Source organism: Dunckerocampus dactyliophorus, chromosome 7 (assembly GCF_027744805.1).
Source record: "Dunckerocampus dactyliophorus isolate RoL2022-P2 chromosome 7, RoL_Ddac_1.1, whole genome shotgun sequence".
Taxonomy (NCBI): Eukaryota; Metazoa; Chordata; class Actinopteri; order Syngnathiformes; family Syngnathidae; genus Dunckerocampus; species Dunckerocampus dactyliophorus.
In genome coordinates, this window is record NC_072825.1 from 3,847,043 (window position 1) to 3,874,504 (window position 27,462).

Below are 27,462 nucleotides of genomic sequence, written 5' to 3' on the forward strand. Positions count from 1 at the left end.
CCAATACTCATTGTTTTGCTGATATCGGCCCGATATCCGATATCAATATCTGATGGGGACCCCCCACTTCTAATCCTTTTAAACATTTTCTTAAGTACAAATTGCTGAATTTGTGCATTTGTGGCGTGGACTAGTTTCAGTTTGTCAGCATGTGGCCAGTGTAACGTATTTATTGTCTTGAACCTCCTGAGACTCAGTGGTAGGGGAACAAAAAAAAACAATTGTTTTGGGGTTTTTTGTCTGAAAATACTTTACTTTTTGTGTCTAGTCACAGTCTAGTTCATTCATTATTTTTTCAACTGTTTCACTGAGAGGAAAATGACATTTACAAAAAATTAAACAGAAATTAGCTACAGTGTAAATGTACTTGCCTTTATATTTTTTGTTAACGGACATGAAGAAAACATTGAAAACTTGAACTTTATCATTTCTGAGTTTTGGCATTTTGTAAATATTGTGCCACACTTTTCAGTCTGATTATAAAACATTTTTTTCTTCTTGGTTACTGATGGTAAGACATTACGGACACAGGACACAAGAATTGGGCTGAGAGCTGTTACTTCACCCTGAGTGATCTATACACAGTCGTCCCTTGTTTGCAGTTAATTGGTTCCAGACTCAACCGCAATAAGTGAATTTCCGCGAAATAGAATTCAATATTAATAAACTGAATATGTTCATAGTTAGAGCATAGAAAACCTGTTTATGGCTTTCTAAATACCATTGTTACAGCTCTGTAGACATGACATAACATCCCTTTGGTCACCTTTACGACCTCACGGTGGCCTAGTGGTTAGCATGTTGGCCACACAGTCAGGAGATCGGGAAGATCTGGGTTTGACTCTCCGTTGGGCATCTCTGTGTGGAGTTTGCATGTTTTCTCCGGGCACTCTGGTGTCCTCCAACATTCCAAAAACATGCATGTTAGGTTAACTGGCAACTCTAAAATGTTTATAGGTATGAATGTGAGAGTGAATGGTTGTTTGTCTATATGTGCCCTGCCATTCACTGGCGACCAGTCCAGGGTGTGCCCCGCCTCTCGCCCAAAAGTCTGCTGGGATAGGCTCCAGCATACCCACGACCCTAATGAGGATAAGTGGCATAGAAGATGGATGGATGGATGGTCACCTTCACACTCCTATTATTCTTTGTTTGCACCCACATTGCACACCACTAATGCTCAGGCTATAGGATCACTGCAGGGACATAAGAGACGGCCGCCTCTCATAGCATATAGCAAGCTACCGAGCTAAGTAGTTAGCCCTCCAGTTTATTTGTTTTAAACTTAGTGTTTCAAACTGAGTGGGGAAGAAGAACACAGTCAGAAGCCAAAAACGTAAAATTCCACACGAATTGGGAGAACTTTTTTTTTCACCGTATCATGTCGCACTTGCCATGGCAGACCACATGCAAAGTGTTATTGTAATGTAATCCATGTCTCATAAATGTAACATTACTCACGCCTGGCGACCACAATACTACATATGACTTTTCTTTCAGTATTTTTGACTAATAGTAGGCCGTAGTCAACCACGAAACAGCGATCATGTATTAATACCTTTTTTAAAAAACTTCATAGAGCGAGGGAGCGATGTTGGAACCGCGATGTAGCGAGGGACGACTGTATAGTAACAGCTAGAGCTGCATAGAAATTCATGATATCAGAGGACAAAATGTGTTGTTTTCAGTATTTTCAGTTTCCAAAACCGCTTCAATCTATCCAATAAGCACGTGTGCTTAAAAACACAATCACTTACTTTCCCTGTGCCCATGAAACATGCTAGTAGCCGTCTTTCATTGGGTAGATTGTCCATTTCATTGCACTAACCCCCCCCAAAAATCTGTTGTAGAGTGTTTTTACATGAACTGCTTGTTCCTTACACAGAATTGCTGGGTCTCAAGAGATGGGACATAAACTGTACTGTAGATAAAAGTCAAGACATGAAGCTCACCGCACGTTACTGATCAACAATGTATGAAAGTAATCATGCAGCAGTGTGAGGGGGGTGCTCAACAACATCCTCAAGTGTCACAAAAGTTGTCATAGCAACCAAGGATCAAAACATGCTTTATTGGAATAATCCACACAAGTAATTACCACAGGTTCACGCCTTAGAGCAGACAATTTGCAACTTGTGAAGCACATTTCAGCGTAGGCGTGCGGTTGCCTTGGCGACATCCCTGACTGGACGCGCTCCGGACCTGACCCGGCTCCGCCTCCTACTGTCCTCACGGTTCCACCGCTGCACTTTCACCGCGATTCATGTCTCTCCACCTCGCTCAGTCACGCCATTAACGTCGCTTTAACGACCAGCACTCGATTTACGAGCTCGCTTCCCGGCCCGGGCTCTGATTGGCCACCGGGACTGTGTGTGCACAGTCACATTGAGCGGTTTTATTCCAAAATTCACTTTTATGGTCTTACACCTGAGAGGAATGACCTTAGATTTGATTTCTTAACTCTGCACACCTCCACAACACGTCGTATTATGAAAATACAGCTGAACATGTACAAGAAATAACATCTGTTTCTGGGCATATACTGATGTTTTTAGTGTAGTCAAAATTCAAACGTAGCCTTTTTTACTGTAGTTGTGAAGTAGAGTGTGTCATACGCTAAAAGGCTAAATTCTATGAGACACTCCCCCGGCATCACAACAATTGAATTCCCTCCCCCAAAAAGGGGACATGTCTCATTAGAGCGCCCATCCCCCCCACCCCACCCCGCGGCCCCACCCAATACCTGTCCCGTCCACACCTACACGAAAGTCAGAAGTCCTCCTAACGGAAGCATCATCATAATCCCCAGCCTAGCAGCCCGAGGCCAGGACATACACGCTAATCCCACTTGTACTCCCAGCACCTCCTCAGGAAGGGAGGGGGCGGCAGCAGGCGGAGGGAGAAAAAAGGTTTGTTGTTTGATCCTCGGGCCTCTGAAATAAAAGACGACATAGATTAGCTCCTCAAAGGACTACAGTACATGAGTAACCAAACGTCTGGGTCACGGGTGTCCAAAATGTTTCCATCGAGGGGTGGGGGGATTTTTACATTTTTACAATTGAATATGATAAGACGTTATATATTTTTACAGGTAAAAACAGCTCTTTGTCATTACGTTACACCTTTCTGCTCTTTTTTTAATTTTATTTTATTTTTTTTACTTTTGCTGTTGTTTTTTCAACATTGTATTTTGGAATATGCAGCAGGCCCATAAAAAAATGGGCAGCTGGCCACAAATTTTTGCATTTGCTTTTTTTTAACAACATTTTTAGAATGTGTAACAGGCCTTCAAAAATGGGCTGCGGGCCCCAAATATTTGCTGTTCCTTTTTTTTGTAATTGTGTTTTTAGAATGTGCATCAGGCCCATAAAAATAGCAGCAGCGGCCCACCAATTTTCGCTGTTGTTTTTTTTCGTAATTGTATTTTTAGAATGTGCAGCGGGCCACAAATTTTTGCTTTTGCTTTTTTCATAATAACATTTTTAGAATGTGTAACAGGTCCTAAAAATGGGCTGCAGGCCACAAATTTTTTCTTTTTCCTTTTTTTTTATAATTGTAGTTTTAGAATGTGCAGCATTTAGCAGGCCCATAAAAAGGTGGATGGATGGGTGGGTAGTTAGATTGATTGATTGCTTGCCGCATAATCACACTTTATACTTTATTCCTGCTAACTCTTCGCTTCATACATTATTGATGTATTTTCACTTTTCACTGCCGGCATAGCTCAAGGTCAAATAAAGGGCTAGAAAAACATCATTAAAAACGTGTTGTCATAAAAGCCAAATGTAAACACAAGAGAATGCACTTAACCTTGTGTCGGCCATTTTTGCAGTAACTGCTGCTTTATCCGGTACTTTAGAAGACCTTTTACTGACGTTCTCACTTTGGTAAACGTAAAAAATAAGACACACTCATTGCCTTGACCAGGAGACATCAAATATTGTCTTGTATTTGGACTTGAGGTACGTACAGTATGTTCCTCCCGCAGTGTGGGTCAAGGAAGGAGTGTGTAGACTGTATGTTTATAGAAGTGCTTTAAAAGTAAACAAAATGACAAGTATGTTCATAATTAACACCAGCTAATGAATGAAAGTTATTTAAAAGTCATCATGTAAGTTTCCATTCACTAAGGAGAGGAGCTTCTTCGTCACACATTTTTCTCTCATCTTGTGTGCCCTCATCCTCCCGGGAGCTAAAGTGGGTCCCATGTAGGCAGTACCAGCACAGAACACAGCAGCTCTGGCCCATATTCTTTATATAGAAGTCCTGCTTTCACTTCCACATACAGCACAGAGAATTGGGTCATATAGCGGGACAGCCCAAAGGTCCTTGGCCTTCATTTTCCAGGATCGCCCTCAGTCTACTTTTTGGACTCAAGAGTTAGTTGGCTTTAGACTACAGACTAAGAAACGACGATGTAAGACACGCGGGGGGCCCGTGCAGCAGGATACATTTCCATGTGACGCGCACCTTCGGAAGGTTTGATGGCGGGAATGTGACGTGCACGCTGCAAAAAGGCACCAATAACCTGATCCACACTTTAAGAGTGTAACCTGGCATGGATGTGAAAGGCGACACATGACGCTTTTTGGCCCTCCTCTAAGTCACTTTGCATGCTAAACTCTGTGTGTATGTGTGTGTGTGTGTGTGTGTGTGTGTGTGTGTGTGCGCACGTGTGTGTGTGTGTGTGTGTGTGTGTGTGTGTGTGTGTGTGTGTGTGTGTGTGCGCGTGCGAGCGTGTGTTGAGACATTGGAAGAGCTCATTACCAAAGCATTTCACCCCAAAATGAGTTATTTGATCACATTGTGACTGGAAATAAACCTAATAAGCCTTATTAACTATTCAAATATCACTTCTTTTTTATTTATTGTTATATTGTGGTGGGGAGCTGATGATAAGTTGACATTAAGGTTAAGGATATTGCGACTTATGTAACACAATGAATGATTGTAGTAATATTTTTTACGGCCTGCTAGTGAAGTCATAGTGGGGAGTTAAAATACAAAATTAACAGTGGGATGTAGCATTAGCAGTAATTTAGCATCACTGGTGTGTGGCCTACTGGAAGTAGTGGGACGTCGCATTAGCGGTAGGTGTTAGTGTTAGCGGTAGGACGTGGCGTTGGCGGTAGGATGTATTGTTAGCAGTAGGATGTAGCATTAGCGGTAGGTTTTACTGCTTGCGGTGGGATATGGCATTAGCGATAGGATGTAGCATATAGGGTTAAGGTTAGCGTTTGCAGTGGGATGTGGATGTTACTGCGCAATACGTACCCGGAATGCAGTCGGTCCCGCGCATGCGCAAAGACTACGGTACATCCTCCCTGAGGTAATTTTTATGACAGCGCTTCCGCGACGTCACATGCTGTGGTAGTTATTATTTCTTAAATGTATGAACATAAATGGTCAAAAACCATACTTCATATATGTAATATCTTGCGAGGTTATTTTATAAGTGACTCTTGTTAAAATATTTGTTACCATGGGGATGTTTCTATCATCTAATGACATCCACCATGACTGAGCTACGTAAAAACGTATGCAATGCACGTAGCGCAGACGTAAACGTCATATTCGGTTACGTGTAACATACATAAATATATAGATTAAAACACATGAAATGCAGTTATATTTCAATGTAAACAATCATAAGTAGAGTGCAGTGATGGATTCATCTATCGGATTCAGTTTGTTCAGGGTTTTTTTTTCTAAACGTGGAAATACCATCCATCCAAACATATCTTCCTAGCCAATGCTTTTGTGTGTGTTTTTTTCAGTGCCGAAAAAAACGTAAAATAATTTGTGGAACAAAGAAAAGAGGGCTTATAAATTGTCCACTTGCACTATGGGTATGATATAAGAAAAAATGGTTATGTTGTTATTTCTCAAATTTCTATCTATCTTAACAATGTTTTTGGGAGTGAAGGGGGGACGCTTGCTGCCATAGAATAGATCGACGGATGGCATAGATTACACATGCCTAACATGTGACTGAACAAAAATAGGCCGACCGGATGTAGACATGTTCTGGTCATGCGTAGAACCCAGTTGAACCGATTTCGTTCCAGGTACGTATTGCGCAGTGAAAGTGGCAGTAGCAATAGGATGTAGCATTAGTGGTAGGTTCTAGTGTTAGCAGTGGGATGTGGCATTAGTGGTAGGCTGTAGCATTAGCAGTGGCATGTTAGGTTAGTATTAGCAGTTGGATGATGTGAAAAGAGAGAATATTAACAGAGGCTTGTAGCATTAGCAGGGAGGTGGGGCTTAGTGACATCACTCAGGTGGGAATGACTCTTCATGTTTGTTTGTTTTGGTGTGACTGTTTTTCACCTTCGGGCTCGTTTGCTTTGCTGCTGCTAAGCTAACTGACCACCTGTCAGACTGAACGTGTACAGTACATGTCATTTTTGGAATGGTTGAACATGGCCACCCTCTTAACTCCGCCCCTTCTTGCCCTTCCTTTCTTTGTGTCTCTCTACCAGTCTGCCGTCCCACAGCCCACCTTCTCCATGCCAGTCACCGTGCCAGTGTCCAATCAGAGTGCTCCACCGGCCGCCGCCCTCCAGTTCAGTAACAACCCGGGCGGTGCCCTGGTCACCACCACCTCCTTCGTCACCTCCGCCCTCACAGACCCCCGCCTCCTGTCGCCACAGCAACCAGCCCTGCAGCGGAACACCGTCTCGCCGGGACTGCCACAGCGACCCGCCAGCGCAGGTACCAGACGACAAAGTTCCACCATTTTTTTGCTCGTTTTAGTTTCTACTTTTTTGACAGCTTTGACTTGTTTTGATGCACGCTGACTGATGTGGTTTGCACGCATGGAAACATCATCCAGTGTAGGAAATACGTACAAAGAAAAAACAAAAGCCTCTCTTCAAAACGAACAGCGGACTGTGAAGTGACGCCCACTCGCTTTGATTGACAGCTCCTCCTTGGGAGGTGCGGCGCACAAAAGACAAACGACTTCTACCACCTAAAAAATGTTTTTGAATCGCTCGCTTGTTGACGCCTACAGCTTGTCTTCACGCTTACATGATTGGGCTGCAGCCACTTCATTAGGCACACTATCTAAACCAGCCTTTACAAAGATAATAATGTTGACTTTTGATTGACAGGGAGGTATTCATTCAGCAATCTGTTTATTATTGTGGTTAAAATATTATAACAGCTCACAGTATGATGCAGTACACCCCTGCAAACTACTACTATTACCAACCCACCATCACAAATAGTTTGCATTAGTTCTTGTATTACATTTAATTAGACTGTGTACCTAATGAAGTGACCAGTGGGTGCATCATTCAAACAGTGATGATCATGCAGATTAAATATGATTTAATAAATGAGTGTAACAATTCAGTCCATCTAATTGGGATTCAAGCACCATTTTAAATTGTGTGAATCCAGTGTAAATGTCAACACTGGAGCACTCTATTCAAGCAGACACTTGATTGAGTGATTAAAGTGGGATATTCTAGTGGAATCTAATAGAAGTGGAATATGCATCACTGTGGCAGAGTGCTGCTCTTCATGGAAAAGATGCTCATGTCGCCTGTCCTGGTCTCCAGGTGCTCTCTTAGGAGGAGATCTGGGAAACTCCAACGGAGCGTGTCCGAGTCCAGTTCGTAAGTGAAGTGTCTCTCTCTCTCTCTCTCACACACACACACACATGCCCACACACACACACCACCACACACACCTTTAATTCTGCCCAACATAAAAAAGTGAAATGATTTTGATGGCTCCCTTACAAACAGTGGCAGATTATTTTCTGTTTGCCAACAGGCTCACTTTCAACACACACACACACAGACACACACACACACACCTGTTGACAGGCGACAGCTGAGGGTCACAGTCCAGAGGACAGAATGTGACAGGAACAAGAGTGGGGGGTTGATTTGGAACCAGAGAAAGTGAAAGTGACTCAACTTTGCTTGGAAGTTGCATTGTGTGTTGTTTGTAAATTAGCATCTTCTAGTATCTTCTAAATGACTATGTTCGTATATTCTCCTATTTGTTGCTGAAATCTAATTCACTGCTGTGCACTTCAGCAAGAACGCCACTACTTTTGTTGCTATTTATTGAAAGACGAGAAAAGGGGAATATTTCATAAAAACACACCGGTGACGTGTTGTGTGCTCCAATTATAACATGTTTATTAGCATGTTTATTGGCTGCCTAATTTGTCAATGTCTAGGCACTCATAATGATTGACGAGCAGACTTTATCCAGGAAGTGCAAAGATTTGCTACGGATGAGCACGCTCATGATTATTGAATGTCATCAAAAATGCTAAGAGATTGACAGAAAATGACAAAAACATTGAAAGGAATCTGCAAAGTTTGAATCCAGGCAACTGGACTCTTACTTGTTGAAGACCTTCTTCAGTTCTTAACGAACCGGTGTCCCCTGTTGTGGCCAACAAGTAGGCTACATGGGAGAAGTGGAAAGACAAGCACTGGATTCCTTGTACACCCACTGGTTCAGATATGTTGCCCAAAAGATCAAAACCTACGACGTTGATTTGTATACTGAACAGAGAAACTCTGAACAGAAATCAGGAAGACATCAAAGACAATGAACTACTTTTTTCAAAAAGCAAAGTGTGGGCAGAAAAGGAAGGACGCCTCATTATTTAGGTCCACAGAAAACCTCCCCACCTGCTATTTGACTCCCATCACCCACCAGAAGAAAAGCTAGGGGTTATCAGAACCCATGGGGACAGAACATAGAAGATCCTACCAGTGACAACGGAAGACAGAAGGAGCAGACACGAACTGTGTGTCCTAACTGGGCCTTTGGGTAACTACGCCCGAGCCTGAGAATAAAAACAGGATATGAAATGTGCTTGGTCCCGTACATGGCTGGTTGGTCAGAGAAACTCGAGAGGATTTTGTCCAAACCATACCGACATACCGATGCATTTCAAACCCACTAACACCCTCAGACAAAAGCTGGTTCACTTCAAGGACAAATACAGAGAAGAAAACTCAGTAATGTTTATGCAGTGCAGCATCATGCTCTCTACAATGGAGAGACCAGGCAACCCTTATACAAACGCATAACACAAGGAGACATAGGAGAGCAGTTTCTTCAGGCCCCAGAGTCTGCAGTTCACTTGTATCTCATGAAGAAGGGAAATTCTTTTGAGGACAACAATGTCCAAATTCTGGATAGGGAAGACTGCTGGTTTGAAAGACGTGTGAAAGAAGCTATCTGCGTCAAACTAGAAAGGCCCTCTCTAGGCCCTCCTTCCTCACAGAAAGGAGGTTTGCGCAATCGCCATCGTCTTTTTATAACAATGTCTTGACATCCTGACCCCCAAGGATTGTCTCATTTACCTGGAACAGTGGCCACTAATCAGGTATTTTGCCACCAGGTAGGCCAATGACCTATTGTTATGCTGCACGGTTGTTCACCAGCCACGCCGGGCAATGAGGACTCTTTTGTGACCAACCCCAGGGGAGACACCCACCAGGGACATAAATAGGGAAACTCCACGCTTAAAAATTTAGAACTGAAGAAGCCTTTTTGCCTTATAGCTAAAGCACGAGTCCAGTTGCTTGAAATCAACCTTTGCGGATTACCATGCATGACCTAGATCAGTGATTCTCAACTGGTGGGTTTGGGTCACAAAGCCGTTTTCAGTGGGTGGCCGGTCTTGCAAAAAAAAAGTTAACATAATGACCCGATGTCCCTGAATGCACCTTGTGTCTGTGCTCTTTGCTTGCTATGCCACCACGAGGTACGTGCCATGTGCATTTATAGTTATACTGTATTAGATTGCCTTTATACCTATAAAGAGATGATCAGTGCACTAACCGCTCCAACAATGAAGACTAGCAGGTACAGTTCATGCCCAGTTAGATCTATTGACCCAGTCAGAGGGGTGGGCTACAGCGGAAATCGACCTCCTATTATTATTTCACTTAACCTGCCGAGTTAATCTGAAAAAAGTAAAATTTGCATATTTTGACTTGTACTTTTTGTTTATCTGAGGAATTGAATCACAGCAACTGGACTAGCTTGATTTCCTTGAAGAGTTTTCACCCCTCGGCCGCACAGTCAGGAGATCTGGAAGATCTGTGTTCGGATCTCCGTTGGCCATCTCTGTGTGGAGTTTTAGTTCTCCCCTTGTGTCCGTGGGTTTTCCTGGTGTACTCCAGCTTCCTCGCACATTCCAAAAGTTAGGTTAATTGGCGAATCATAATCGTCTACAGGTATGAATGTCAGTGTGGATGGGTTTGTCTATATATGCCCTGCAATTGGCTGGTGACCAGTCCAGGGTTTACCCCGCCTCTCGCCCAAACTCAGCGAGTGAGGACAAGCGGCATAGAAAATAAGTTAATGAATGAGTGCTTCACCTCTCATCCAGATCCAAGTCCAGGTGCTCTCATTCAACTCATCAGATGAATTATAGACTGAAAACCTTTAAATACACTTTTTAAATGATTTTTTAATTTGTGGCTAAAATGCTATGTTCCTTAGCAGGAGGGGAAGGATATAATGCTTACATCACGTGAGTAAGCGCCCTCTGAAAACTTGCTGCAAACAGGCCCTTTAAATGTAGGATATTTAAGAAGTTTTAGTTGAAAAATTTGGGTCGTCACTTGTCATTGAGGGATGATGGTGTGTCCCGCAGCCAAACCAGTTGAGAACCACTGACCTACATGACTGACAATCTACAGCATGAAAGGAATCTCTAGCAAAATAGACATGACATGGAGAAGGGCCATCCATGTCGCAGGTGATTTTAGGTTTATTTTGTCCGACTTTGTCCATCATGAGTGCATCATTAATCCACACATGCCTGCTGAGACTTTGTTCTTGAAACCAGCCGAGAGCAAATGTTCCTGCAACAACTGCAACAAATAAAAAAGGCGACACCGGTCTTCTGTCCCCCCCACCCCCTCACCCGGCCCCTCTCAGCTGTTCCACCCCGTCTCCGCTCTGCAATCAGCCGCCACCCCACCCCCATCCGCCCAACTGTCCCTGGTCTTGGCACCGGCCGGTCCTCAGAGGTGACTTTGACGCTGGCCAGTGCTCCCTCCTTAAATCCCATTAGCCAGGACAGATAGTGCCAGCCAGCCAGCAGTAATGGACATTTTTTTCCCTCCTTTTTAACGTTCCCTCTCTGGTGGCTTGATAGAGGTTTGGTGTCAGTGGAGGTGGGCCAGCAATCAATACGTTTACTTTGACTTGTCTGCACTTTGTCAGGGAGACAAGCTAGCTTTCAGTGTTGCTGCTAATGACCGACAACATGCACACTGGGGTTTAACATTACATTGTTTTGGTTTTTTATTGAAGCTCAGGTGAGTAAAATCTTCTACCATCTGCCAAAATGTGAATGGCTGCCTACAATGAAGATCTCTCAGTTCTCTCTTTTTTTTTCCACACACACACACACACACACACACACACACACACACACACACACACACACACACACACACCGTGTTCAGTGCCATATTGCTTACATTTTAATGCAATCACACTTGCAAACTTCCAATGTTTTTTTCGTACTTTGAGGTCCCGGAAGAACAGTTGACAGGGGTCTTACTTACTAAATCTGAATTGAAAGACCGAAAATAATTTGCACATTCCACAGTACATTAATTTACATAATACAGACAAATCAAAAGAAAAATCTATTAATTAATGCAATCACTCCTCCCACGAGTTGATGATAAATAGCCAGCCAGCTATTTGCTGCCGACGGCATCGGCGGGAGCCAACATGCCCTGGCTGGCAAGGCTCGCTGGGGACTGGGAGAACGAGGAGGAAGTGCCGGCCGTCATGCTAAGGGTAGTCCTTGGGTAAAATGGCAGCGGTTGGTTCATCATTTAGAAATTAAATGATAATGATAGCTTTGTTTTTTTTTGTGGAGCAACCATTTGTAGACCAGCGGTGTCCAAGTTTTGTTTTCCCCCATTGGGCCACATACAGAAAACCGTAAAAATACGGGGAACACTTTAATTTGTATTGTTCATGTTTTACCTGTTTAGCAAGCGTGCTAAAAGCAATCCAATTTAGCTTAGGGATGAAACTGTGTACAGTTTATTGAAAAATCCTGATTTTGTTTGGATACATTTTTGTGTCGAGGATAAGCGGCATGGAAAACGGATGGATGGATGGACATTTTTGTGTCTACAAAGAGGACTAGTCCTCTGAATGGATTTTAACATTTAATCTATAATGTAGGTCAAGGTATGGCTCGCAGTTCAATATATTTCAAAGACAAACGGCTTATATTTAAGTTTTGTGTCAAAATAAAAACAAAGAAAACAGTACTAATATCTTGTGACATTACAGCTTTGTATCCTGGGGCCTGTTAGATTTTCTTTTCAGTGTGGCCCCCGTTTTAATTTTATTGTAATGTTGACTAAGTGTTGATATACTACTCATTCTGTACTGCATTGTGCATTATGGTAGATGCAAGCAATAAGTTTTAACATAACATCATAGACATCATAGGTTTTATTTTAATTTGGCATACAGTTTTAAACACTTGAGTTGGTTTTAACTTGACGGTCGATGGTATCTGCAGCCTGCATCATGTGTTGAAACATGAAACACCATTCAATCACATCCTGGCTCAGGTGACTCGATCCATCCGGATGTTTCTTGTGGTCTGCTAATGCCTCTCCAACCCCCTCAACAGTCTCCCCTGCACTTCAGTATCTCGTTTCTTGCCTATTTCTTGTCCTCTTCTCAGCTGTTGTCCTGGCGCTCTGCAGCATTGACGTCACGTAGCATTCCTTACATTCTCATGTCCTTCCTCACGTGATCCCAAGCATTACACGTACTGTACGTGGGCCAAAGCTAACTTACACACAAAATATCTCAAAATCATCCACACAAGAGAGTCATGCTCCTGTGAACTTCCATCCATTCATCCATTTTCTGTACTGCTTATCTTTATTGAGGTCTCTGTTACTTGGGGAGGAGAAACGGGGTACACCTTGGACTGTTCGGCTGTAAATCACAGGACACACATACATGCATGTTTCTTGAATGTGAGAGAAAGCCGGACTACCCAGAAGAAAACAATACATGCACAGGGAGAATATGCAAATGCCACAAAGAGATGCCGAAAGGAAGATTTTAGCGCTCGATCTTCTGACTGTGAGGCCAGCATGCGGCCTTATGAATTTCCAGGTACTGATTTATTGATTGGATATGTTTAGGGCTGCAACTACTGATTATTTTCCTATTAAATTCATTTGAAGCTGAATCGAGTAATCGGTAATGCCCTAGATGGACCAAATGAGTATGAACCAAACACAGTTAGTGGTTTGGTCCGCAACATATCAGAAAAGATGCAAAAATGTCATGTGTGAATATCTTGTTTGGCCTAAAACACAAACACATTTGAAGGCTGAAGAATATTTATCAGAATCAGAGAATATTTACATTTTGATATCTAAAACAATTAATCAAATAACCAAATAGTTGTTGATTAATTAGATAATTGTTTAATCAGTGATGAATTGATTAATTGTTGCAGCTCTAGATAGGCTAGCCTATGTTATATGACATTTATGTCACAAGTCAGTGACAATTCCCGAAAACTATTTGACATTTTCTGGAAGTGGAAGGACCCAAAAGAAGAGGAATTGATGAGGCAGTGGCTCATGAGTCATCTCGAAACCGCTTTCTCCATCCCAGTCACTGTTGTTGTGTCCTTGGGTAAGACGCTTCACCCACCTTGCCTCCAGTGCTGCCCACACTGGTGTGTAAATGTGAATGAATGTTAGGTGGTGGTCGGAGAGGCCGTAGGCGTGAATTGGCAGCCACGTTTCAGTCAGTCTATCCCAAGGCAGGTGTGGCTACAGATGTAGATTCCCGCCACCAGTGTGTGACTGAGGAGTGAATGAATGATGAGTTCACTGTGAAGCATTTTGGGTACCTTATAAAAAGGTGCCGTATAAATTTAATCCATTATTATTATTATGGCACAAAAACCACCGTATTTTGTCAGCAAGTATTTTAATTGCCATAACAATCGAATTGACATTTAACCGAAGTGTCTTATTCAATCCGGAGTAACTGGGAACATTTGCTGGATCAACATGTGCCTGAACTTCAAGTATCAGACCTATTTTTTAGCATCTGTGAGCAACACAAATACTGACTCCATTCACTTCTATTACACTATGGAGTGAACTCCCTCTGAGGGCAATAAAATATCTGATATGATACCGTATCAGCTCGTATCTAAAGTTACTTGATGAACTTGTTTCATTATGTACGCGGTGCATTTGACAAGACAGAGCTGTAAACGGCTCGTGTTGCATCGGTCACTGCCGGTATTTTTTATTTTTTTTTTTATCTTCTGCTTGCTTCTAATTTGGCTGGTGATATGAAGTCAGTTGGAAAACTTTGCTCGTACTACTGAATGCGGTGCTTTTGAGAAAACTACAGTCAACAAGGCTGACAGATTAGTTCCCTGTTTGCCATCACTGAATGTTTGCATCACACAGAGTCACACAGATCATTAAAAAATAATGAAATAATAAAGTCTTACAGATCACTTATACACAGTACACATATAGCTGAATAACAAACAATAAATATAGCAACTTCTGATCAATCCATGTCAATTTCAGACTTAAAATAATGTACCGATTTTAGCTCCACCCATTTCCGGTTAAACCACGACACTTCCGGTTTATACCCTGCCCACTCAGAGTACAGCAACAGATAGAGATAATTTAGATGGGTGAACAGATAGAGATAGAGATAGTGGTGTACTCACTCATCCCTAGTAAATATTGCGATTGTCATTTCAATGACAGTAATAGATGTGGGACAGCACTACACTGACAAAATCAACACGCTCAAGAACTCAGTACACAGTGTACACAGTATTCTTATTGAAGTGTACTGACAGAAGTATTCCATTTGAGACACAGCTATGGTCTTAACTTTAAAAACTAAAAAAACTATCCTTTCAAAGTCAGTGGAATTAAAGGTCCCATATACACAGTTAAATGTTTACATATACACACACACGACTTCCCAAAGCCACCTGCTGCACGGAGGCTGTGTTGTGTGTGTGTGTGTGTGTGTGTGTGTGTGTGTCATTGGTCAGCTGTCTGCTGAGAAAAACATTTTCATGCAGGCGAGGCTTAGGAGGCGTTTCATCTTCATCATTCATCACTCCTCGCTGGCCGTTAGACACATGACGCTCGTTTCCTGACAGGAAGTCATCTGTCATAGCGACCGCTGATGTTCTCATGTTAACATGAAACGGTCCCCATCTCCTCCTAACTGGAACGTCGTCTGTAGAAAGACATCACCACAGTCTCCCTGACATGATGACTTTGGCCACTAGACGGAGACAAAAACTTAAATGCGAGTTGAGTTGGCTTTTACGTGATTTTATTTAAGAAAACGATTTTATTCCATCAACCCTCTTCTTCTTCTTCTTCATGCTCCCATTTTACCCATTAAGCTTACCTTGCATCCTCCTTCCTAGCTGTCTTTTTCAGTTTTACTTTCACTTTTTTTTTAAGGAAAATATCATGAAAGTACAGTAATTACCAGGTAACATTGACTTCCTTCTTATTTACTTTATTCGTTTTTTTCTTCCCGCCGTTCTGCCTATTACCACACTGAGCTGACGGCTTGTGTTTGTATAGCGTTTGTGTGCATATGTGTGTGTGATTGACATGAAGCAGAGACACATGTTGCTGCTGTCATCAGAAGGTGGCGTCATGGACAACCGCTATCTAACTGCTGTCTTATGCACACCCTGACTCCGCCTACGTGGTGTGTGTGTGTGTGTGTGTGTGTGTGTGTGTGTGGGAGTGTGTGAGACTGGAAAGTCCCCGCTCTTCCCGCTCAAACAATCTAACTGTGATGACGTCCTGTCGCCGCTCAAAGTTTTTATTAGGAGGTGGTTTCTCTTTAGCGTCAACAAGTTGGTGGTTCAGCTGTTGTCTTTTTAAATATCAACCTTTCTTCACCGTGTCCTCAGTAGGAAGTCACTGACTTACAGACGCCATGCAGTTGCTGCTTCTTTTGTAACCATGACAACCAAAACACAGCGTTGCCCAGCTGCTTCTTAAGTTTGCTTGTGGGCCAAAATCCAACCAGGAAATAAATGTGTGGTGTCGATCTGTCTTTCGTTCTGTTTTACAATCGCAGCTCCTAAAAAGTTAGTCTGTCAGACTCCCACAAGTGTTTTGCAGCCACACTCTGACAAAGTTTTTATTGACCTTTTTCCACATGAGTCATTGTTGTGACGAAGTATGTGGTTAGTGCTAGGACTTAGGGCTTAGGGCTTAGGGCTTAGGGCTAGGTAGTAGGAAAAGTGACAATAGAAGATACAAGTCATAGTAAGAACATAGAAGAAGTACGAGGATACAAATGTTAGTGGTTAGGGTTACGTTTATGGTCAGGCAGTAGGAAAGAAAGTTATATTAAGCAGAGAGTTGGATATTAACAGGAGGACAAAGGATACAAATGTTCATGTTTATGGCTATGGCTAGGCTTAAGGGGTACGGTTAGGAGTAGGGCTAGGGTTAAAGTTAAGTGGTTAATAATAAGCAGAGAGTTGGAAATAAATAAAAGGACAAAGGATGCAAATGTTTGTGGTTCCAGTTATGGCTAAGGCTAAGGCTAAGGTTAAGGGGGTAGGGTTAGAGTTACGTGGTTGGAAATAAAATAATAATAAGCACTGAGTTAAATGGACAAAGGATACACATGTTAGTGTATAGGTAGTTAGGGTTATGAGTATGGTTAAGGTTTGGGGTTAAGAGTTAGGAAATAAAGTAATAATAAGTAGAGAGTAGGAAATAGAAGGATACAGGATACAAATGTTGGCATTGTCTTTACTTAAGGGTTTAATTCCATTTAGTCACCTCTCCCTCTGTTTCTCTCCATAGCTAACGGCTACATTAGTGCCAGGGCGTCCCCAGGCCTGCTGTCCGTCTCCAATGGCAACAGCTTGGTCAAAGTGGTCCCAGCCAAGTCACCTCCCCCTCCCAGTCCTCAGATGGTCAACAGCCGCAAGCCGGACCTCAGAGTCATCACCTCGCAGGGCGGCAAGAGCCTCATGCAGCTGGTGAGCAAAAATCTGAAATTTACGTGGAAAATCCATTACTTTAGTATCAAGATTACATAGGAACGTAAAAGAAGCTCTCTCACTGGGATAAAGTTTTTTTTGGTTTTGTTTTGTTTTTTAAACAACATAGTGTGAACTGTTTGGTCTCGTTCCAAGCTACAAATCAGACCCATGTTGTTCCTCTCCTTTGGATCAGCAGAAATTAAATATTAGTGTCGACAAATTAAACTTGAGAGTTACGACCAAAAAGTGTCATGTGTGTAGTCACATGACGCCTGTGTGTCTTTTCCCGCCGTGCAGACAGAAGAAGAGCTGGAGCTGGTCAGCGAGGTGAATAGAACCTTCTTTCAGAACCTTCTAGGCTGGTGTGATGTCCAACTGTGTGTATGTGTGTGTGTGAACTCAACGTGCATGAGCGTGAGGCCAGCAACGACGATACGTTCAAAGTTGTGCTTATCAGCGTGAGAGAGGTCGCCTGATCACCTCTTTTTTTAGTCGTTTTTTGTACTAAAATTGGCAATGCTGTCAAGCAAAGAACAAATAAAGGTGAGGTGCATTAGAGCGACTAGGCGACCCTTCACTGTGTGTGAACGCTGCCTGGCATGTGCAAGTGTGTGTTATGACGGAGCTGCATGCTGCCGTCCTCCACACATACATTAGGAACACAGTCTCATGAGATCCAATTAGGCCTGTCACGATAACAAATTTAGCTGGGCGATAATTGTCCTACAAATTATTGCCAATAAATGATATTATTGTGAGCATTACTTTGAGACCATTTTTCATGAATGCAATGATAATATATGGCATAATAATGCGAGTACACCGTATCAAAACCAATCAACTTTAATTTGTAAGAGTATTTAACATCGTAATTGGAATGTCAAGAGATTTTAAATAAAATAAATTAAACAAACAACAAACATAATAAATTGAACAAACAAAGCAGGAAAAAACAATGACTCTTTTAGCAAAAATTGCACTTAAATAAATTAGAAAAAATTGCACTAAAATAAAAATCACAGTGAATTACAATATTTCTGATTTTGAATTAGCGTCACTTTATTGTCTGAATATTGACCAAAAAAATTGAGAAATAGCTTGGATACGAAGTGCAGATTGTGTCATTGCAGATGTCAGCTCATTTGCATATATACTTCCTTGATTCACTTTTAGCAACGTGTGCGGAATACGCTGTCTACGTGTAAATGCAGCAAAATAAAAAGTGAGTTGCACCATTTTGCATTATTTCATTGTCTTTGTCACAAACTTTTTCATGTCACAAAATGACGATGCGCAAACGGGCTGGAATTGGCATCAGACCGGGCTTTTATACAACGGCCACAAAGAAAGTATTTGTAGCACACGACACACACAGCCAGCAAGTAATGCACTCACTAGCGCGTAGCGCGCCTCTCCTCACTGGGACAAAGAGAATGAATGACCGACAGGAGGGTTCACTCACTCTGTTCACTCCACGATCGCCCAGGTGTTGAGATAGATGCACAGGGTGAACTCTCTTTTCATTCAGCCTGGTTGGTACAAAAAGAGGAGGAAATCAAACGTGTATGCACATGTTAATATATCAAGGCAAAATTAGCGAGTTTGTTTTTATTTATCGTGTGGTTAACTGATTTATTTTTTATCGTGACAGGCCTAGATCCGCCTTTACGTACAAAGATAAGAATGCTGACTTTTGATTGACAGAGTATATCTCTCTATCAAGCAAAATACTAAAGGCAGATTTTTTTATAGGCCCTTAACAGATTGTGCACATGTTCCTAATGAAGTGGCAAGACTGTGCACACAAACACGCAGCCGTGTATGTGTTGGCATGCTTCTTACGTTTCGAGCACTGGCACCCGTGTTAGTAGAGCAACCAGATGTTGAGGTTGGAAGTTTTGGGAAATGTTTTAGGACAAAGAAGCGTCAGTGTTAACGGATACGTGAGCTAGTTCAGGCCTCGGGAGGTGATGCGACGCTTAATTAAATCAGACTTACTAGCTGCCGGGAAGACTTGAAGAGGAGACAAAGCCAAGGTAGAAGAATATGAGTGAAACAAGCAGGAGGCGCAATGAAGCCTCAGTGATGCTTGTTTATAGCTCATTAGCGTGGTCTCCGTGCATGCATGCATGCAGCGAGATGCATATGCTAACCATTAGCTGCAATTCTTGATGAACATGCATGAAGTCATGGGTGGTGCATGCCTTCACTCTGTCCTTTTATGGAGAACAGGACTTTTGTGGACCAGGTTTCCTCGCACATCACAACCCCACCATTAACTTCTAATCAGCAAATGAGAGCTTGTTCACCTGGGGCTGCCTAAAGGGGTCCTTAGTCCACTTGTGGACAATCAGCAAGACCAGCCCCCTTTTCTTTAACGTCTATGATGTTTCTGTGTTCCCAGAATGCTCAACGGCTCGGCGGCTCACAGGTTCCACAACCGCTGACTACACCTGTGGTTTCCGTGGCAACGCCCAGCCTCCTGGCACCTTTTTCCGGCATGCAGACAGCCTACAACACCGGTAAGACTGGACCAGACCATTAAATATGAAGTAAATAAGCTATATTAGATGAACATACAATATGTCTGTTTTTGCGTCCGTCTCTCATGAGGTGAACTCAAAGATGTAAACATTTTCTGCGTGCACAACAGGTCTACAGTATTTCTCTCTAATACTGTATAGTTCACAAATCTGTCTAAATACCTCCTTTGGCAATATAATCCATCCACCTCACAAGTTTAGCATATCAAGACAGCATGATTATTGCACAAGTATAACTTCAGCTGGCCACAATAAAAGGCCACTTCAAACTGTGCCGTTTTATCACACAGCACCATGCCGCAGAAGTCACAACTGTCCCACCCCGCAAGACAGTAAAATTGTTGCATTGTGCTGTGTGATAAAACTGAAGTGGCCTTTTATTGTGGCCAGCCCACCTGTGCAATAATCATGCTGTCTCATGAGCATTTGCTATGCCACACCTTTGAGGGGACGGATTACATTTTGACAGATTTGTCAGCAATATTTGAGAGCAAAAGGCCTTTTGTGTACATAGAAAAAAATGTACAGTAGTTTTTTTTACAGTTCATGAAAGATGGCTGGAAAAATTAAAGTGTATGGTGGAATTATGGTATATTAGAGGTACGTGAAATATGAAGTCCAAATGGTACATTAGCGGTACATTAAATATAAAGTAAATATGGAACATTAGAGGTACATTAAATATAATGTAAATAAGGTGCATTAGTATTGAATATGATGTAAATAAGGTACATTAGAGGTACATTAAATATAATGTAAATAAGATACATTAGTATTAAATATGATGTAAGTAAGGTACATTATTAGTATATTATATATGATGTAAATATGGTACATTAGAGGTACATTAAGTATGATATACTGTAAATATGGTATGTTAGAAGTGGGTAGACTGTTAAATAAGAAGTAGAGTGTGACTGCAGTGGAGCAAAGTGTGAGTGTGTGAAAGCCGCCTTGGCGTATCCAAATACGAGAAGCAGCTACTGGTCGAATAAACAAAGAGTAGGAAATCTTTATTTTTGCTGAAGCCTCATTTTAAATGTAGATGTGACCATAAAAGCTCTGAGCACACATTCATTATCAGTGAACTTTTGACATCAAAGCGTGCTGAGGATTTCAAAATAAAAGCCCCCACAAGAGGAAGTACATGTTTGCTCCGCTTCAGCTACATTCAACTCTGACCCACATCAGCGTGGGCAGTCTCTGCCTCGACCGGTGGGCTAGATAATGTCCCATTGAGGGGCAGAGTAAGAATGGCGTTTAAAAAGAGTAATTATGTCATGAACATCATCTTTTGTGCCACGGAGGGGACTTAAACCCACCATGAATATTCCCTTTGTTCATTGTGGGAGAGCTGCTGGAATGACTCCACTTCAAAGGTCTGCATTAATATGGATTAGTCCTGATGAATATTGATGCTGCGCAAAGTTGCGGCGTGTAAAACAATCCCTGGCTGCTTTCATCCCAGAGTACCAGCTGACGAGTGCAGATCTCACCGCGCTGCAGACGTTCACGCCACCGGGCCTGGTGCCTGGCAACATGGCTGCCTGGCAACAGCAACAGCAGCCCGCCATCAACCAGCAACAGCAGCCGCAGATCAGCCTGGCGTCGCTCACCAACTTGGTGTAAGCACACTTCCTCTTCCGCTGCGCTCTTGACATTTGACCTTTCGCTTTACACGTGTGACGGTTTGGGCACACTCGCACGCAAAACACCGGGAGCACTTCCTCATCTCTGTGGTGACCTAGATTACACTCCCACCCCCCTCAGCTGTGACTCCCACGCTGATTTATCTGCCGCTAGGTTAGCCTGCTAGCTGCTAGCCCGCACCCACAAACTGAGGGCTGTAGGCATACGCTGACTGGCAAACTTAAAGTTGTTTAGCACCTAGCTAATGAATGCAGGAAACACATTTCCGCACTTACGTCACTTTTCACCCTTAATAGTCGCCATCTTGGCTATGTAGCAGAAGGGGAGGGACTACCAAACGAAAGTAGGGTGGACACGTAAGCCACAAAAATAATACATTAATTTCTCATTATTGCACAGTAGAAAAGTAGGGGGAAAATTGCAGATATTTTATTTTCAAATGTTGGCGATAATGCTCTGTGGAGTGGTTGCAATTCACCATTAAAAAGGAGAGAAGAAGAAGCCTTCAGTAGGTGTGCAGCAACAGTAATGGATTTGGGACAGCACACACACTCAGGATCTAAGTACACAATGTACACAGCATACTTGTTGAAGTGCGCTGACGTGAAAATTCCATTTGAGACATACGTTGACACAGCTGTGAAAAAGGAGTGGAAAAGAGTGTCATTTTCATGCCGGGCCACTAGTGGCCGATATTGCTTTGTAGAGCAACATGAACCACGTGCACACCAACTGTACTAGTGTGTTTCAAATGTGACGTCATGTGACAGCCACGTTAGCTTAGCATCACTGTCACCATGATCAAGTGAAGGTGGCATCGTAGCGTCCTGTTTAGAAGTTGTCTTCAGTGGAGGTGAAGAGCCAACTGAGGTTTTTGAGGCGTTGACGACTGTTTTGTGCCCTTCCCTACTTTTCTCCACAGCATGTGGGGTGCAGACAAGCAGAGTGCGGAGATGGCAAACTGCATCTCCAACATTGCTGCTAACCTGAGGTGAATGTTAGCGTCTATCAATGCTCCCTGGCTCCGCCGCCACCCGTAGCGAGAGGAGATGAAAAAACAAACCTTGTTTTTTTTTTGTGCGTGTGTGTGTGTGCGTGTGTTTGCTGTGTGGCTTTTTTGTCAGGCTGTTGTCACGTCCCTCAAAGCTGTAGACATCTTTTTTGGAACAAAGACTAGACTGAAGACTGACACACGCTGCGGGGAAGACTCTCTGCTTTTACTCCGAAACACTCAACCGCTGCATGATTGACAGCTTCACATCCATGCAGATATGGCTTAGCTACCTAAATAGCATGACATCATTGCGCGACTGTTCAACAAAGTCAACAGCACTGGGAGACATCTTTCTGCTTGTTTTTGTCTTCTTCCCATTCTGGACGTGACCATTCTCTGTCCACGAATCAGCACACTGCATTGTCTAGTCCTGCCCCTTCAGAAATATATAAAAAATAATAATAATAGTACAAAAATTATATTTTGTTTATTTTTTTTATTTTTTTTTTAAATGGCCAGTCATGCTCATGTTGCTAAAAACACAAACAGGGCACAAGAGTTGGCTGCTGCCAGAGGAGGCGCTATTTTACCTTTTTTCGTTTTCTGTCTTCGCTCTTTGGCATGATAAATACATGAGCGACTTAGCCGCCAACTACTGGAAAAGCAAAGCATTTTGGGAAAGACGCCTTCTTCTGGCTGTGCTGGCGGTGTTGTTAGCCCTCAAATTAAGCCGCCCGCACTCGACTACATCTCTGTCATCAGCAGACTGCTGACTCAGTCGTTTTTATTGGCCGTCATCTAGCTACCTGTTTGGACTCAGTGTGTGTGTGTGTGTGTGTGTGTGTGTGTGTGTGATGGCCTGGAGCAGCGCTAACTTAACTTGCTCTCACTCTGCCAGCAAGTGAGGGAATATTAGCGAGGCCGCGCTGCAGCTGATGTGACATATTAGAACATTCCCGCCGGGCCAAAGGCAGTAATTGGGAGCTTCAAATTCACATCCAGCTGAAGGCGAGAGAGGGAGAGGAACGTCCTGACGACCGTGTCAGAAGAGTGAGAGTCACAACGCACACTTTTACATCATTAAAAGTTGTCAAAGGTGACAAAAGAAGCGATGGCTGCCACCATTTTAGAACCCTCCCACTTCCTCTAAAGGGAGGAGCTCAGAGAGAGTGAGTGTGGATTGGCGGACAGAGAATGGCAAGAAGACAAAAAATAAAACCTGTTGTCTCCGTATTAAGAATGACATTTCCCTGAATCTTTATTCTCCATCTTAACAAGACATTTCGTACACATGAGGCATCAGACATTGATACTTATTCATTAGAGTGACACGTTTTAGTGTTGAAATGCGAAAAGGAAGAATGAGGCAACATGGTGGTGTTGTGTGTCATGAGGCATGGCTACGTTTGCTTTCACTTTGTCTGCTAATGTTGCTAATTTGTGCTAAAACTGCTGCATTCATTCCTCTTCGGTGATTTTTAATCAGGGTGTCTCATCCATGTTTTTCTCTGCTGCCCCCTGCAGGCCGATGGCTCCTCTCCCTCAGGGCACGGCGCTGACGGTCAACACCAACCCTCATGTCAACATTAAATCCGAGCCCGTCTCACCCAACCGGGACCGCAGCACTCCCAGCTCCACCGGGGGGGCGGGTGGTGGTCAAATGCACGTCCAGGGCGGGGCTGCCGTCACCTACCCCGCCACGCTGCGCCTGGAGGCCGTGGGCCAAGGCCGCTCACCCGTCGACAGCCTGAGCAGCAACGGCAGCTCTTACGAGGGCAGCGACCGCGACGACACCGCCCAGGGGCGAGGGGGTGGGGGGCCGGACTTCCACCACCAGCCCGGCGCCGCCAGCCTCCAGCAACCCACCATGGTTCTTCTGCGGCCCGCCTCTGCCGAGCCCCAGGACCAGGACGGGGCCAACGTCAAGAGGATGAGGCTGGACGCCTGGGTCACATAAAGCGATGAACACTGCGAGCTGGGCCGGGCCGGGTCGGACTAAAAAAGAACTGGCCTGTGCACCGCTCCACACACACACACACACACACACACACACACACATACACACACACCAGCCCCTCCAAACACCTCCCCCCACACACACACACACACACACGCATGCTAACATGTGCACCTGTGTTTCCTCACGCAGACCTCGCCACCGCGACACAACACAACCAGAACCAGACTACATTTGGGACGTCATTAGAGTAGAAACCCTGAAGGGCAGGGCAAACATTTCCCAGCATGCCTTGCGTATGCCACATTGCGTCTGCTGGTCATGGCGGGTTTGGATGGCATCAGTGCCGCCCGTGAAGTCGTGACGTTTTTGTTGTTAACAATGAGCTCCAGAGTTTATTCAATCTTAAAGAAGGCAATGAAGGAAATTGAAGTACTGATTGGACCTGGCTGGAAGGATTTGTTGTCGTGAGAAAGATTGGCTTGTTCTTTCAATCAGGGATGAACTGCGACAACACGCCGTCGTGTCACATGCAGATCTTGAGGAGTGTGTGTGTGTGTGTGTGTGTGTGTGTGTGTGTGTTTTTGAGGTTCTTGACTCCATGTTTGGACTTTGTTAGTGAAGTGAACCATGTTGGGGCGTGTACATAAACAATGTTGTGGCTTTGCGTGTGTGATGAAGAGTTTTAATAATACTACTAATAATAATAATAATAATAACAATAGATGACGTGCACGCCACAGGGATTGTAAATATGAGCTCAGTATTTGGCTGGAAGGAAGAAAAAGCTAAAAAAAAAAAAAAAACGGATTCTCAATGGAACTCCTTTTTTAATGATTATTTATGCGGGTACAGAAAATTGTAATTTGTTGACAAGCCACCAGAGGGCGCTGTAGAGACACAAACGCGCACTTTACATGAAAAACGCCCCGCCGCCGCCACCACACACACACACACACACACACACACACACACACACGCACGCACGTCAGCTTTCAAGTGAAAAAAAATCCAAATTTGCACTTTTCTCCAAAATCCTGGAACGTTGTGTCAGGTCAGGCTTTAATTGGTGATATTTGAAAAGAATACTTCACTTTATGTGGCCACAAACGTCACGCGCAGCAATTAATCAGTTTTTTAAAAAACTCACTGAGAATGGATGTTAGCGTTTATTTTATTCTGTTTTTTATTGGGTTTTAACCAAGCAGAGCGGTTGTTCCTCAGGAGGCAGTTTAATTTAATAATTTAATACACCAAACTTCTCTGACTGCATCGTTGTTGCAGTTTGTAGGCAGCGCCGCTAGATGGCAGTGCCGCCTTTTGCTATTCTTAGTGTGAATTCACCGCCATCTTTCGTTTAGAATCAAATCGGTCGCATTCCAACACATTTGAACAACACACACACACACACACACACACACGGGAATCGATGCAAACTTTGATCCGTCCGAGTGTTTTTATACTTTTTAATCATCACATTAGCGACGTTACCTTAACATAAAAGCAAAACCCATACTCGTGTGTGGCTAGTGGCTAGTTTAAGGTTGTAGTGATGAAAAGTGCAAATGGATGTTTTTGTTTTAGTCCCAAAAGTCTCATAGGAAGCTCCATCAGAAAGTTCCATCATTTTTTAGTTACTAACCCCATCAGTCCAGATTACATGGCTGGGGGCTTGCCGCCCCGCCCCCCTCCCCCTCAGTCATCAGTGTCATGTCGATGGACATGCGACCAGAGTTGTTAATTAGCTTCTTGATTTTAAAGACATATCATTTACACTATTTAACTTACATTCAAAGTCATTTAATTCATTTCATTTGTCTTGGCAACACGCGAGAGCTGCAGTATCGGCCCTAAGGGACGCATCATCAGCGGAACTCTTTTTATAACTATTTATTGGAATAATGCGTTACCGTGGCGATGTGAGTGGCGACTCAATTTGCGTGCTTTTCCATTTTAACACATGAATTCATTTGAAGTCCCGTTCTCCGGGTTTTGGCTCAAGCTCGCCCCCACCTGGACGCCTCAAGCCATTTGTTTCAAAGTTGGTCCACAAGGGGGCGCCGTGACCACAAAAGACAATCATTTTAAAAGCCTGCGCCGCACCCCCACCCCCACCCCCACCCCCACAAAGTTATGGCTGGTGTACAATGATGTTTGGACGCCTCACTCACTTTCCAGTGTTAATTTGTGCTGTTTTGTATAGTGATATTATTGTTGTTATTATTATTATTATGAATATCATCATGATGACCGCAGACATGTCAGCATCATCTACAATCTGCGGTTGTTTGTGTAGCTCAGTTTCATTTGGAAGTTCTTCTATTATCTAAGAAAATGCTATAAATATATTTTGTCTGGGGGATTTTTTTTTTGTTGTTATTTCAGAAGTTAAAACGTGTTTCTAATGTTGCACGATTTTTACGACATGAAGCCAACGTCACGAGCGCCAGCGTGCTGCGATGCCGCGACTTGAAGTCGGATGCGCAAACGTCTCGACTCGGAGGAGGTCGGGGGGGCGGGCGTGCCGCGTCTAAATAAGTTATTTGTGAGCAGACAACGATGTCGATGCATGGACAGAGGGAATACAATGTAATATCAACACAGTCATCACACATAAATATTTAAAAAATGAAGAAAAAAAGTATCAAATAAATTATAGCTAATATATTGTGTTTGGCTAGTCTGCTTTTTTGTTGTAAAGATACTTTTTTGTTGTTTTTGGAGAATGATATACAATTTGTGTATATTTTCATAAATAAAAGTATGCACTGATATGTTATTACAAAATCTATACTGCTTTTACAAAAAAAAGTGTTTGTTATTGTACCAAAGTATCCAATGGTCCCCTCTTTGCCCCCCTTTTCCCTTTTTTGCGTATGTTTTACCGTATTTTATATATTAAATAGACAAGTTGACCTACACGACTGTGTCCCTTGGCTTGCTTGTGTGCTGATGTGAGCGTAGTGCCTCTTTTCCACCGCTAGATGGCAGCCTGGCTTGACCGCAAATGGACGCTGGGAGAGATGACGTCACAAATGTAAAACATGATCATGAAAACGAACAAATCTACACATTTTTACAAATAAATACCAATAATAATAAACATCTAATGTTTAAAAGTAAAATATAAATGATTAATTATTAATAATCAAAGGTTTTATGAGGACAAAACCAAACAGCCACATTGGCGGCCATGTTGAATTTTCTAAAGAGTTGAAGGTCTTGCAGTCTGAAAGTGACA

General features: G+C 43.0%; 1 protein-coding gene across 11 annotated transcripts in view; it reads left to right on the forward strand.

The window, feature by feature from the left end:
- mef2d (myocyte enhancer factor 2d) overlaps positions 1-27,142 on the forward strand; it is a 92,167-nt gene extending 65,025 nt beyond the window's left edge. For 6 of the 11 annotated variants that reach the window (XM_054782839.1, XM_054782849.1, XM_054782842.1 and 3 more), the window contains 8 exons: positions 6,483-6,714; positions 7,569-7,625; positions 16,896-17,074; positions 17,375-17,404; positions 19,482-19,599; positions 21,089-21,245; positions 22,193-22,261; positions 23,789-27,142. In XM_054782839.1, coding sequence (XP_054638814.1) covers positions 6,483-6,714; positions 7,569-7,625; positions 16,896-17,074; positions 17,375-17,404; positions 19,482-19,599; positions 21,089-21,245; positions 22,193-22,261; positions 23,789-24,221 — 1,275 coding nt within the window. In that variant the 3' untranslated portion in view covers positions 24,222-27,142. The remainder of the gene's footprint in view (positions 1-6,482; positions 6,715-7,568; positions 7,626-16,895; positions 17,075-17,374; positions 17,405-19,481; positions 19,600-21,088; positions 21,246-22,192; positions 22,262-23,788) is intronic. The other 5 variants (XM_054782845.1, XM_054782846.1, XM_054782844.1 and 2 more) reach the window with 4 other exon arrangements.
- Positions 27,143-27,462: the final 320 nt, after the last annotated feature.